Source organism: Carassius auratus, chromosome 27, assembly GCF_003368295.1.
Source record: "Carassius auratus strain Wakin chromosome 27, ASM336829v1, whole genome shotgun sequence".
NCBI classification, from domain to species: Eukaryota; Metazoa; Chordata; class Actinopteri; order Cypriniformes; family Cyprinidae; genus Carassius; species Carassius auratus.
Genome location: NC_039269.1, coordinates 26196612 through 26211084, shown reverse-complemented (window position 1 = coordinate 26211084; position 14473 = coordinate 26196612). Strand labels below are relative to the sequence as shown.

The 14473-nt window shown below is 36.4% G+C and overlaps 1 protein-coding gene across 2 annotated transcripts; it reads left to right on the top strand.

Annotated features, from left to right (window-relative positions):
• The first annotated feature begins 1856 nt into the window (after positions 1-1856).
• Positions 1857-4800, top strand: tmem125b (transmembrane protein 125b). Of its 2 annotated transcripts, XM_026207296.1 has the most exons (3): positions 1857-2138; positions 2278-2364; positions 3855-4800. In XM_026207296.1, the coding sequence occupies exon 3, from the start codon at positions 3900-3902 to the stop codon at positions 4551-4553; it is 654 nt and encodes a 217-aa protein (XP_026063081.1). In that variant the 5' UTR covers positions 1857-2138; positions 2278-2364; positions 3855-3899; the 3' UTR covers positions 4554-4800. The 2 variants fall into 2 exon arrangements, with proteins under 2 accessions (XP_026063081.1, XP_026063082.1); XM_026207297.1 differs by having other exon boundaries at positions 1857-2364.
• Positions 4801-14473: the final 9673 nt, after the last annotated feature.

Below are 14473 nucleotides of genomic sequence, written 5' to 3'. Positions count from 1 at the left end.
TAGTTTACAAGAAAGTTATTTTTTCAAAAAAGTAATGCCAGTTACTTTGTTTTCCCATTTATTGACTGAGAAGTCTCCTGTCCCCATATTGAGAGAAATCAGAAGTACAGAGTCGTTGTGTGCTCTGTGTGAACATGATATTACAGGTTCTAAACTAAATTTGAATGTTGATTAATTCATCCCACTCACAAAAACAGATATAGTATTCATCAAAATGAATTAAAACCTTGAAATGCAAACTCAGAATATAAAGCAAACCTGCAATAATTAAATATGTTAAATAACACAAATGTATCTAATCGCATTTTATTAACCAGTGTCTCTGTTGCTGACCATTGATGATCCAGTTCGACCACATTAATAAGCAAAAATGACTTAAGATGAACTAACAATTGTGCTTCATTGTTTTTATTTTATTGCTGAAGCGTGTTGAAACTTCTTCTCCTGTGTTCTACTGTACAGACGTCAATTTACTTTTCCTTCAGCTTGAGGTTTATTCATTACACTTTTTAATGTGAAAGGGCTTTTACATTGCTATAAATATTATTATATTAAAACAATCAAGCCTTTCTCATATTTAAAAAGCATTAAACGCACAACACATTACTTTACATAAAAAGTAACTTACGTGATTGGTTACGTTTTAGGGAGTAACGAAATATTGTAATGCATTACTTTTAAAGGTAACTTTCCCCAACACTGATGGTATCTGCCAGTCTTTGTAGGAAATAGCTACACAAATATATAAAAAAAACGATTACATTATATGATTATACATTATGTTAATTAATATAGTTAATGTTCATAACCCAAACCTCTTTGTAAAGTTTTACCAACGTTTTGATGTTTGATGACACAGACTCTAAAGGGACTTGGTGGTGGGGCGTAAATTCGGTGTGGGAGAAATTTTATTTATTTAATAAATTTTTTTTGTCTCTTGCAAAACTCTCGCATCCCCCTAGCAAAGATTTTTTTCAGACAAACACTTCCTGTTCACAGCTTGTAGTGGTTCATACAGCTCTGTGTGTTCACGATGTAGCAGTTCATATTTATATTCATTTTCAGTTTTATTTTATTATAGCGGATGCAAAGGTATTGTTATAGGTACTACTGTGTGCACATGCGCTTTTTTATATATTCATATTTAAAATACACTCCATGACACTTTTAACATATAATCCCAAATTTATGAATGTGTACATGTCTGACCAAACCATAAAATGTTAATTATTCAAGTAAACCTTGTGCTTTGGTCATCCGAACCAATTATTTAGACTTATTTTATTTATTTTAAGGTCCACGAAGTGCCTTGAAACCATAGTAAAAAAAAAAAATTGGCCCAGTTTTATTGGGTTATTAAAGTTACATCAGTAATACGTTTTACAGTGATTTCTGAGCATCACACTGCTGAACATTTTGAAAACCTGACCAAACCTTACACTTTCTTCAAGATATTGAAATACCCAACATTAACAAAACTGAATTGTGGTGACAAAAGTCATACGCCAGTTTCTGCAGAATAACAAACAATTACACATTCATTCATGACCTCATTTCCTATAATGTGCACAATATTTTTAGATTGACTTTGCCTGGCAACTTCTGACATGAGTTAGCATTTGTTAATCTGTATCAGTTCATATATTATCCTGTATGAAGGAGGTTTTTGAAGAATATCATGCCACACATGCTGTTCTGGACAATCAGCACATATAAACTCTGAGAAGAGGAGCTCTATTGTTGCAGAAGCGAAGTAAACTTATGTCATGTGAATGACACCATCCTTACAGACACAAAAAGTCCATTATGCTGCAGGCGTGACATCAGAGATACACTTGGTGGGATGTCCCTCCAGTTGGCCTATTGTTTTACCCACAATGCCTTGAAAGACATCCTTGCTTTTCTGTGTCAGTCATTCTGCCTGCTAGGCGTGCACATGTATGAGAGCGAGCGTTTTTGTGTGTTCTCCGTTTGCGGACATGCTGTTTAGTGTCACAAAGAAGACAATGAGAAACCTTTTATTGTCCTGGTGGAATGTGGCAGGAGAAGACAACGGGGGAGTATGTCATCGTCCCGAGTGCTTGGCACCAGTGTCCAGTCGGCTTGCACCATGACACACCACGGCATGAGAGAGACAGGTAAACAAAACGACAAAAAGAAAGAGAGAGAGAGACGTGACAGTAAACAGTCCTGCACTACTGACTAGATAAAGGAGTTTGAGGATGGTAGGATGGTGTGTTTCTTAAAAAAGAGCTTTTTAAACCATCTTGTCCACAGGAACGAATGACTGCTGTTCAGGACACATGATCACACTTCACACAGTTTGAGTCTGAATCAAGGATCAGAAACATGCACTGACAACAGGTAAGGAAACTTTATTAGTTGCAACTACTTCATATATCATTAGTAAACTACTTTATCCAAATAAATCCAAATTAATCCAGCTTTTATTTTATTGTCTATGCTGAGTTTATCTTTATTTTTTTTTATGGAATAAACTAATTTGAAGTAATTTAGGAATAGGTTATATTGTTTAATAAAGGTTGGGTTGCACACACTAAAGCATTAATGTAGCTTTGATGCATAGCTGTTTTGCTAAAGTAGGTTGAGATGTTACAGATACACTGAGAACTGACAGTGTCACTTCACAAGCTTGTGATTTTGTGAAAATTGTACAGGAAAAGCACCCAAGTTCTCTTTTTATTTAGGATTGCTATGTAAAGCAAAAGCTCTTTGAATCAGTCTGATGAATCCTGCGCTTCATCAAAGTGGTTTTAATAACCGCAAGTTTTTCAGTGATATTATGTCCTAAAATACAGCAAGTTTTGAGTATTTAAAGTTTGGCAAAGTCAGTTTTATTACTGACAAGTTGTTGATAATGTGTAGTTAAAATAACACATTCGCAATTTGATTTTTTTTATTTGTTTGTGTTAAATATATATATATATATATATATATATATATATATATATATACATATATATGTATATATATATATATATATTGTTATTATTATTTTTTTTTTTTATGCATATCACTCTCTTTTGTGTTTATTTTTCAGATATTTTTACACAAAATGTAAACTAAATATATATATATATATATATATATATATATATATATATATATATATTTTTTTTTTTTTTTTTTTTTTTTTTTTTTTTTTTTTTTTCAAAATTATAACTGGATGCCACTCTCTAAATTAAAAATTTAATTTTGACAACAGTGTAGCATACTATTGTTTAAAATGTTAAACATGTATATATGCAAACTGATTTAGTTAGGCCTACTATTTGTAAAGTGTAAGGTAATAATGCGAAAAGTGATCATTTGCATGGCATTTATGGCTCATTTGACTGGTTCAGATAAATGAGAGCCTAAAGCTAAGATGGCAGCATGCAATTTGTATACATCTTGAGGAATGCATGTGCAATTTGCCTTTGGCATGAATGGAATGTGCAGTGGCAAGCATGAAAGAACAATAAATAATTCTTTAACAGCATTTTTATTGTAATTTCTACAAATACGTTTTAACATTTAAACTTGCCTAAATCAAGTTGATGTATGAAAAAACAAAACAAGAATTAATAATTGTAAATGAACATTATTCTAGATTAATCTAGTAAACATGCTGTTCATTGTTAGTTCATCATGTTGGCACTGTAAAAAGTTTCCTTAAAGTGCAATGTTTAACACATAAGAATTAGTTTTGTTTTTAATTTAGGTTGATATAGTGATGCTAAATATATATGTTTTTTTTATTTGAAGAGAACCAGTAAATTTAGATGTTACCTTAACTAATGTTAATGCATTGAACCTGAAGTGTTATTCATTTTCATATGTGTTGTTTCGAGGCAATACACACACCAGTCTACTGCAGCATCTGAGAGACCCCGGAGATGGAGCTTCTCCCCCTGAGTGTGATGAGTCCCGGGGCTACCCTTCGTCTCCAAGCAGACCCTCTGTGGCTCCAGCGCCAAGCCGTGGAGGAGCAGGTGGAGCTGTGGTGGTTCAGCGAGCCGCATGTGTCTCTCCTGTGCTACTGCTTTTCAGTGGCCATGGTTCTGAGCCTGGGCTCGGCCGGCGTGGGGCTCCTCTCGACCGCCTCCTCCGCCGCGGGGCCCTCGGTGCTGTGGCGCTTGGGCGTAGGTTCTACTCTCTGTCTCCTGGCACTGGTGGTCCTCATGAAGCAGCTGCTCAGCTCTGCAGTGCAGGACATGGGCTGCATACGCAGCCGCAGACGCATCGAGCAACTGCGCAGTGGAGGAACGGTGGATCCCGTGCTGTTGCTCTTCTCTGGTTTGGCACTGGTGGTGTGTGGGACTACACTTCTCAGTCTCGCTCAGCTGGACTTGCTGCTCTCTGGCGTGACCCTCCTGGCCAGTGGGGGCGCTGTGGTCCTAGGTGTGATGGCGTATGGAGTGATGGTTTATGTGCAAGGAAGGAGAAACACAAGAAGGCGAAGACGACGGAGGGTGAGAGTGTATACAGTGACAGGGCAAAGGAACCGACCATGGAGGGAATCAACTTCCAGTCAGTCGAATTTGTTGTGAAAGGAGAACAGAGAATTACATCTAGCTCTTGTTCCTACATGATATTAAGACCTATTTGCACAAACTGGTGTGGTAAAACACAATAGGAGCTTCATTGGTTTTCATTCATTTTACACCTGTTATACTTGCAATTTGGCTAGAAAGACTTCTTTATTGGCAATCAAACACCTCCAAATCAAATGCTTGCTTTGCCATTTCTCATTTTACATCTTGACTTATGAGTACCAGGTGATGGAATTAGAAGTCAAAATGAACGGTCCATATGGAAATTAATCACACTTTTTTAAGTCACACTTTCACTTTAATCTTGAATTGAATACCTGGTTTGCCCTTGTTCAACAAAGTTCACTCACTTGAATACCATATCCCAGACTGCAATGCGTTCAACTTTACCATGCATTTCCAATCTGATAAATGAACAAAAACTTCTGGCACATTGGTATCCAAATTGCACTCTTCTGGAGAAGGGTATAACTGCAGCCTTGAGATCTCCAAATCGGGGCGGGAACTCCAAAATAGGGCATGGCTTCCTCCATTGAGAGACAGGCACATGAATTTCGTGCCTCGGGATGGCTCCGTTGCTTGGAGTAAAATCTTTCCCCTGAGCTGCAGAGACGGATTATCCATAAGGGCACTTGGGCCAGTGCCCAGGGGCACCAACCATTCACAACAACTAGCGGGGCACCACATGACACAAGCTCTAAAAATATTTTTCGTAAATTGTTTTATTATTAGGCTAACTTTAAATTCTTGAAAGACCATACATAACTCGTTTATGTACACTAACTTAACAACAACAATAATAATAATAAATTATAAATAAATAAAGATTACATGACCACTATCAGTCCCCCCCCCTTCCCGCCCCAATCTGTCAGAGTTGAGTTGGTCCACAAAAAGTATGCGCAAATGTGTCATTTTTTTAACGGCTACAGAAAATGAATCAAAAGTGTGGTGGTGAGAAAAAAGCAAGTTTGCAAAAAGAAAGTTAAAGAAAGACAAGGACGCTAGACGTTTAGCTACAATTCAAAATGTTCCAGGGATCGAAAGTTTTTTTTTAAACGAGTGAAGAATGAGCTCAGGACGACAATGACACAAAAGCGATTGACTGCATTCTCCGTGTTTACCACTGAAGTTAAAGGGGGGGTGAAATTCTATTTCATGCATACTGAGTTTTTTACACTGTTAAAGAGTTGGATTCCCATGCTAAACATGGACAAAGATTCAAAAATTAAGTTGTATGTTTGAAGGAGTGTTTTTGTTCCAAAAATACTCCTTCCGGTTTGTCACAAGTTTCGGAAAGTTTTTTTCCAGTATGGGTCTGTGTGACGTTAGATGGAGCGGAATTTCCTTATATGGGTCCTGAGGGCACGTCTACCGGAAGAGCGCACTCTCCCGTAGAGCAGATCACTGAGAGCAGAGACATTCACTGATCAGACCGAGAGCGAAATGTCACAAAAGAAGTGTGTTTTTGGTTGCGAGGGCAAGACAACCCTGCACAGATTACCAAAAAAAAAAAAAAAAACATCAAGGGACCAGTGGACGGAGTTTATTTTTACAGAGCATCAACAGAGTTGTGCAAGTGTTTTTGTTTGTTCCCTGCATTTCGAAGATGCTTGTTTTACAAACAAGGCCCAGTTTGACGCCGGATTTGCACATCGTTTATTTCTTAAGGATAATGCAGTCCCAATGAAAAAGGGTCACGATCGTGTGTTGGAACCGCAGGCGGTGAGTAAAACTGCTTCAAATATCTCTGTGGTGTTAACTTAGCTATCAGCGCGTAAGCACATCAAGTAAACCTTGTACACCTTAAAAAAAAAAAAAGACGAAATAAAGTGGAACTTAGTCATTTTCCAAAACCGCTAAGTGTAACGGAGACCAGCGAGTAGTGCTGTGCAGGTAAACCTCCCCGATCTCAAGAGACGCACTAGCAACAGACGTTAGTGGCTGTAGCCATTTAGCCTCCTTATTAGAGGAGACCCAGGTTCGAGCCCTGCTCGGAGCGAGTGTGAGGAGCGTCAGAAAGGACCAGGGAGAGAGGGGTTACATAAGCAAATATATACAGTTTCAATACATACCACATAGAGACGCTGTTGTAGTCGTTGATGCTGCTGCTTTCGTTCAGTTTCAGCCTCAGGATCTGATTCTGGATCATAAATAAACGACTGAATCTGACTGTTAGCCATGGTTTGTTTTGGATGATGGTTTTTTTTCCTCACGGTAATGTCACAACTTCCAAACGCTCTCAACGCAAAAGCCTACTGGCGCTCGTGATTCTTTAGCTCCGCCCACATGTCACGCCTCCAGCGGCTCGTGTTCTTCCGAAAAAAATCGGCACAGACTATTGTTCTCTTATAAATATACTAAAACTAAAGACTTTTTGGAGTTATGAAGGATGCAGTACTACTCTATAGGTATTCAAGAGTAACAGGAGATTGAGTGAAAATGAGCTTTTCACCCCCCCTTTAAAGTGAAAATATTTCCGCCTACAGCCTTGAGAGGGCGCTCTATGCTGCTCCGTGCTCCTGTAGTCTACACTGAAAACATAGAGCGCCCTCTCGCGGCTGTAGGCGGTAATGTTTTCTCTTGGTTCTTGTTTATAAATTAATGCGACTTATAGTTCAGTGCGATTTATATATTTGTTTTTTTCCATGTCATGACGTGGTGGGGGGGGGGGCTTTTGATGTATAGTGGCACCCAGGGGCACCAAACTGTCTTAATATGGCCCTGCTGAGCTGGGACGCTCCTGAGTGATTCCCCCTTTACAACATAAAGCAGAGGTTCGGACTTGAATCCCAACTCCACTGCCCAAAAGCTTTGGGCTCTGCTCTCATGGAGAACATTTATTTATATTGCATATTTTATTTTAGATGGACTAGAAACAATTTTTAATTTATAAAGTTTTATTTTGAAATGTAAGTCAGTAACAATTGGCTGAAGCCACAGCCAATGGTGAATGTCTTTGCGAAAGGAGACCCCGCCCCATTTTGGAGATCTCCGGTCTGCAGTTATACCCACTTGCTTTTCTGTGGCAAAAAGTAACCATAGTATGCTATTCCAAAGTCAGAGTGTCTAAACTTGAAGTGAAGTTGTTGTTCTAGACAATTGTCTACAGATGGCGCAAAAAACAAGCAACAGTTAATTCTTTATACATCCCAGAGTAGTTTTACAGTATATTTTTTGAATGGACAATACATTAAGTATGCACAATTTGCTAAATAAATCTATGATAGAGCTTATACAGCTGCATTAAATGTAAGTTGTATATGTGTAATGTAGTAAACTGTAATGAGCACTTCATAACTGTGTTAATTCACATAAAAAAAAAAAAAAAAAAAAAATGTTGTGCTAATTCAATGCTATAAGCAGTGAAACATACATTTACATTTACATTTATTCATTTAGCAGACGCTTTTATCCAAAGCGACTTACAGATGAAGACAGTGGAAGCAATCAAAAACAACAAAAAGAGCAATGATATATAAGTGCTATAACAAGTCTCAGTTAGGTTAACACAGTACACGTAGCATGGGATTTTAACTAATATAATAAATAAAAAGAAAACAGATAGAATAAAAAATAAAAGAATAGAGCAAGCTAGTTAGACGTCTTTACACATACAGAGTTACAGACACACACACACATACAATTGCATAATAAATGAAAAGAAAATAGAATGCAAAAAGATTAGAAAGGTAGTTAGATTTTTTAAAGAATAGAATTAGAATAGTGAGTGTTAAAGTTCGAGGGTCAAATAAAGATGGAAGAGATGTGTTTTAAGCCGATTCTTGAAGATGGCTAAGGACTCAGCTGCTCGGATTGAGTTGGGGAGTTCATTTCACCAGAAGGGAACATTTAATTTAAAAGTCAGTAAAAGTGACTTTGTGCTTCTTTGGGATGGCACAATCAAGCGACGTTCACTTGCAGAACGCAAGTTTCTAGAGGCACATAAGTCTGAAGTAACAAATTTAGGTAAATGGGTGCAGAGCCAGTGGTAGTTTGTTTTGTTTTTTAACATACATAAGCATGTTTGTTTAATTATTAAGTGTGGTATTTTCTTTTCTAATTCGCTGGAGAAATGAACACACTTACATTGCAAGTTACTTTTTTAAGACAGATTCTGCCACATTGGCAAATAAGAAGAACAGATTGTATGGTTATCAATTATACTGGATGGATTCCTTTTCATAAGTTCGAGGTGTTGAGCTGTTGTGCTCATAAGGAAACAAATGTATGCAAAAAAAAAATAATAATATCTTAAATGAATATTCAGGGTTCATATTCATGTTAAGCTCAATCAACAGCATTTGTGGCATTATATTTATTAGCAAAAAATTATGAAAACGTATTTTGAGTGACTTAGAATGGAAATTAACTGAGCCCATTTTTGAAAGGTTTTTAAAGGTGCTGTAGGGAACTTTTGTAAAAAAATATTTTTTACATATTTATTAAACCTGTCATTATGTCCTGACAGTAGAATATGAGACAGATAATCTGTGAAAAAAATCAAGCTCCTCCGGCTCCTCCCAGTGGTCCTATTGCCATTTGCAGAAACTCCATCGCTCCCGGTAAAAATCAACCAATCAGAGCTGCGGTCCGTAACTTTGTTTGTGTTCAAAATGTAGAAAAATGAACATAATAAGCGAGTACTCCATGAATCCATTTTCCAAACCGTGTTTTTAGCTTATAATAATGTACACCTATAATAAGTGTTTATATTCGGACTATTCTAGATTGCTTCGGGGGTACCACGGCAGAGTAACCCAGTACCTTTGTGATTCTTCATAGACATAAACAGAGAGAAGTAGTTCCGGCTACGATGTTCTTCCGCAACACGCAAGCAGTTCTGTTTATTAACCGCTAGAGCGTCAAAAGTTCCCTACTGCAGCTTTAAAGAAGAAATTGTTTAAACCATATTTTTTTCTAATCTAACTATCAGGTTATTGATTTTTTGATGAATATTTTAATTTTTATGGATTGGCCCCATTCATCTCCATTGTAAGTGCCTCTGTAACCCAGATTTATTTTAAGTAAAGGAAGAAAGATGCAATTTAAATGCAGACGACTGAACTTAACTTTTACTCAAACCAGAATAATCCTTCAAAGACTTCTTTAGATTTCTTCTAATCTTTGATGAACAAACAATTTGAAGAACATTATTTATTAGAAATACAAATGTCATCCGGTGCATGGAGAAAATCAGTTCACGTACTGTATATAGCGTCTGGAATAAGCAGTTCATCATCACTGTCTTCAGTATCGTCCTGCTGGAGTTCCTCTTCCTCGGCTTTCTCTCTCTCATTTGTCTGGATGTAGTTGTCCTCGATGAAGCCATCATCATCATCATCATCATCATCATCTGAACTTTCTCCCCTCCAGATCATTCTGCCCCTCATGTCACGCACTGGGATCTCTCTCTCCAGATCTCCAGCGTGTCTGAACTGACTGGCCGTTTCTCTCTCCAGTAATAAAGCGTGTCTGTGTCTGGTCAGGCACCATCGGAGGAAGCGGTATCTCACAGCCAGTGCTATCAGGAGGCCGATGGAGAGCACCGCTGTCAGAGCACCGAGCACAGTTGGCCAGCCGGAGTGGACTCCAGCAGTTCCCAGTGTGTCTGAGGATGGCAAAAAAGTGATTGAAGTAAATTAATAATGCTTATTGCACACACACAAAAAATCTCTATGGACAGGTTCCATGTTTGTGACACACAAAATAATAAGTGAATTTAAATAAAGTAATGCATGGTTTATTATGATTGATTATTTATTATGATATATTTTCACTTAATTATCAAAACATATTTCACAGATTGCTAATGGACTTTAAATTGATGCACTAACCATTTCGTCCATGTGAAGTACTTTTCATTGAAAGTTCTGATGAAACAGTTGATTGGTCTTCTTGAGGAGTCAGACATTCATGTGCAGACATTGTCATAACCAAATATGTGATCAGAACCGTATTAACTCTGTGCTGGATGTTTCCCATGATGGCCTTTCTGTAAGAAAGAATATTTGTATGACATTTTTTTTTTTTCATCTGTAAATCAAATCACAGTCCTGTCATATTGCTTAAAAAGCAAATAGTTTCCTGGTATGGACTAACATGATGAATGTCATAGCAATGCATTTGGTTTAAATAAATCAGTTAAGGATCAGCATGGTGGAAGTACATTAATAACAGTCCTTTTGAGACACAGAATATACAAAACCTTACTCAATAATAATGTTATGTCATCTTTACATATCTGTAGTATTAAGGCTTAAATACAAGGATGTGGTGAGCAATGTAAAGCAATGCAACAGTCATGTGACTCTCATTTGATCAGTTGAAAAATCAGCTGAAATAGTCAAATCCCACTGAAATAACAGTAAAATAAACAGCAATGTTTTTATACATACCTGTTGCTTGGTACAATCCAATATTTCCGTGTTTTTTGTTATTTTTTGATGAACATGTTTTCAGTGCGGAGAGCATGACAATGAAAGCATCTTGAGCAAAGGTTGAAAAAGGTGTAACTCTTCATCTGGGTTAACAGGGCATTTTTATTACTTGTTAACTCATTTCCTTGTGTCTTTGCAGGTATCAGCAGATCCACACTGCACATATAAACGTTAACCCTGGTCTGTGCAACATCTTCCCTTCCTTTGAGAAAAATTCGGGCACTTTAAAAAATAAATCATATGCTTACTTTAAATGAATATACTGCAAACTGATGCTTAACTGTATGTTAGTAAAATAATAATAATAATAGATTATTCTGTTATCATTTACTCACCCTCATGTCATTCCAAAACTGTCTGAAATTCTTCTGCTGAACACAAAATAAGATATTTTGAAGATTGTGGGTTACCAAATAGTGTTGGATCCCAGCGGAAGGGAAATATATTCTCTAGAAATTTCTCAATAACAACCTCAAACTTGCAGTTTGACTAAATCTTTCGTCCAAATCAAGTGCTTGTTGCACACAGACAACATATGCGTTTGGAAACACAGAGAACAGACGGAGTCTCTATTTGATGTGAAATAATGTGATATAATAACCACATTAACTTACTATTAGCTTGCAACTTACAGGTTAGCAGCAGTAGGAACGGCAGTCTAAAACTTCATGAACACTTGGTTTGATAAGCGTAACTAACTTATTGCCATAGATGGATGATTTTTTTTTCTTAATAGTGTTGAATATTAATTCAAAAATAAATCTTTGAGACAATAATTTATACAGTTGAATGCATACGTGCATGAATACATCAGTGAATATTGTTATCAAAAGACATTTAATTTGCATGAGGTTAACCTTTGTGCCTCTTCTACTTCTATCATGTATTGTTTTATGACATATGATGCTTTTTTAAAGATCATAATTTTGTGTATTTGGTGTAACAGAATATGTTGACATGCTTCAATGTTAAAAAAAAAACACATTACTTTTCAAATACTGTACATTATTGTAGGTCCTCTATGCCCCGCCTCTCTCAAGCACGTCATTTTCTACAAAGTCCCTCCTTCAGACAAGAGCAGTCTGCTCTGATTGGCCGACTGACCCAGTGCATTGTGATTGGCCGAACACCACAAGCACTCATCAGAAACTGAATCCCCTTTTGAATAATCATCAAAATAAATGTAAAAACAGTTAATAAAGTCCTTAGTTCTACCATCAGCCTAGATGGTAATGATTTGAGACTTTAGTCTTTGCAATTTTACAGATCTTCTTTATGCACCAAGAGCTTGTAACACTCCAAAGAGAAAGGAAAACTTGAAATCCCATCATATGACCCCTTTAAGAAGTTAATGAATTGTGGTCTGGCACAAACCTGGTTTAGATTCTTCATAGTCGTCAGATTTCTACTGTCTTGTGCAAATGTACAGCCATCAGAGTGTGCAACCATTTTTGTTCTCTCTGGGTGATATTATTAGCAAGCAATGCATTAGTAGTTGAAGGCCTCTTTTCTAATGTCTCTCATTTCGCAACAGCATATTTTCATTTCATAAATATAAATTTCAAAATAACTTTCTAATCGAGATGCAGACAAGTTCAAAACTTGATTACTGTAATGCACTTTTGGCTGGATGCTCCAGTGTTTCCATAAAAAAAACTGTGGCTTGTTCAAAATGCAGAGGCAGAGATCAACCAAATCCAGAAATATGATCAAATCAGTCTAATATTCACACTCAAACTAACCCTCTTAGTTTAGTCTAAACTGAATGTATAAGGCCTGTTTTCAAATGTTATAATTTTGCAGTCTGTTTTATTTTTTTATTTACTGAATAGCTTGCTCAAAAATGAATTTTGGTGGACAGCTGTGTAACAGGATTTTGGTCTGAACTGATGGGGTGAAACAGATACGATAACAAATGATGCTTGTAATTAAATAAATTTAGCATTGTTCACATTTAGTTTAAGTCTGGTCATTAATAAATATGTGTTTCTTCAAGTCACATGTTTTCTTATCATGCACAGTCAGTGAAGAGACAGGTCTCTTTTGTGTTATAATAAGGTCATCTCATTTTCCCCGTTGTCTGGTTGATACATCAGACATCACAAGACACTCCTGGCATTTTTTACTCTCTTTATTTTCATTTTGTTATGGAATACATGTGCAATACCAGAAACGATCATAACCATAGAAGGTTTGATTACTCATTACATGCTACATTACACTTGAGGCATATATATATAAATAAATACATATATAAAACCTAGAACGCAAAAACAAAAAAAAAATAAATGGAAGAGAAAGCACAGCATTATTGATCTTCTGAAAGCATAGAGGGACCTCTGCTGATTCTGACCCACTAGAAATCATTCATAGATCACTCATGAAGAATAAGAAGAGGTAATATTTCCTGACTAAATTAGTGATATCAAATAGAAATAAGTTTTTGACCTGATAGGCTGATGGCTATCTTGTTGTTAGTAATCTTGCCTTTTTGTGAATCCCCATCCTTTTGTACACTGTGTTGAAGCAGAAGTTCAGTGCAGCTTTTGAAAATATCAAGAAAAATGGGGAAAATCACTATATAGACTGTATTTAGGAGACATTTAACACCAAAATGAGTCCATTCAATTTTTGAGGTTATTAAAAATATTTTTCTTTTAATTTTATTTAAACTAAATTCTCATTTATTATTTCTCAAAGGCAATTTTCATTACTGAAATGCTATTGTTTTTTAATACTGTGGTACAACGATTAAATGATTAAAACTGCAAAAACTTACGGTAGTAAAACAAATACAATAATAGCACACTGTAAAATATAAATAAACATACTGGTACTTTTCTTCCAGGACATTTTTATTAACTTTTTTATGCTTTGGAATTTGAACAATATATCATTCATTTTCTTCAATCATTCATTCATTTAATTTTCAATTTCTTTTAAGTTAATATAAATTCTGCGGAAATAATGTCACAATGCAAAAAATAAATAAAAATAAAATAATAATCACAAAATAGCCTTTATTTATTCAGTGCAATTTTGTATAATTATTTTAAGACCCGTAGGTGTGCAGCTTTCTCCTGAATCAACATCATGTGATATTATCATTATAAATGATCCCAGCATGTTGTGATTGGCACAGCCTGCACTTCCTGTCTTGAACTGGTGTGCAGGTGCAGACTGAGTGAATAAATGGACTTAGATACAGTTTCCCATCATCCACTGGAGGGTGCAAAATCACATACCTGTAACTACTGACAGAGCCTTGGCAACCCTCTGTCTAAACCCCCTGCTGCTTAACATCTAGACCGAGTCATGTCACTTGCTACATTTTTATGTTTTTGCCCTGTTTTATTACATGAAACAATCCCCTTTCCAATTGTTCAGAGATCTTTAATCCATCTTCAGATCGGCTTAATGCAGTGCGCCTCTAATAGGATCGCTGGTATTAACCTCTGGGACAGTACCGCCAGCTGG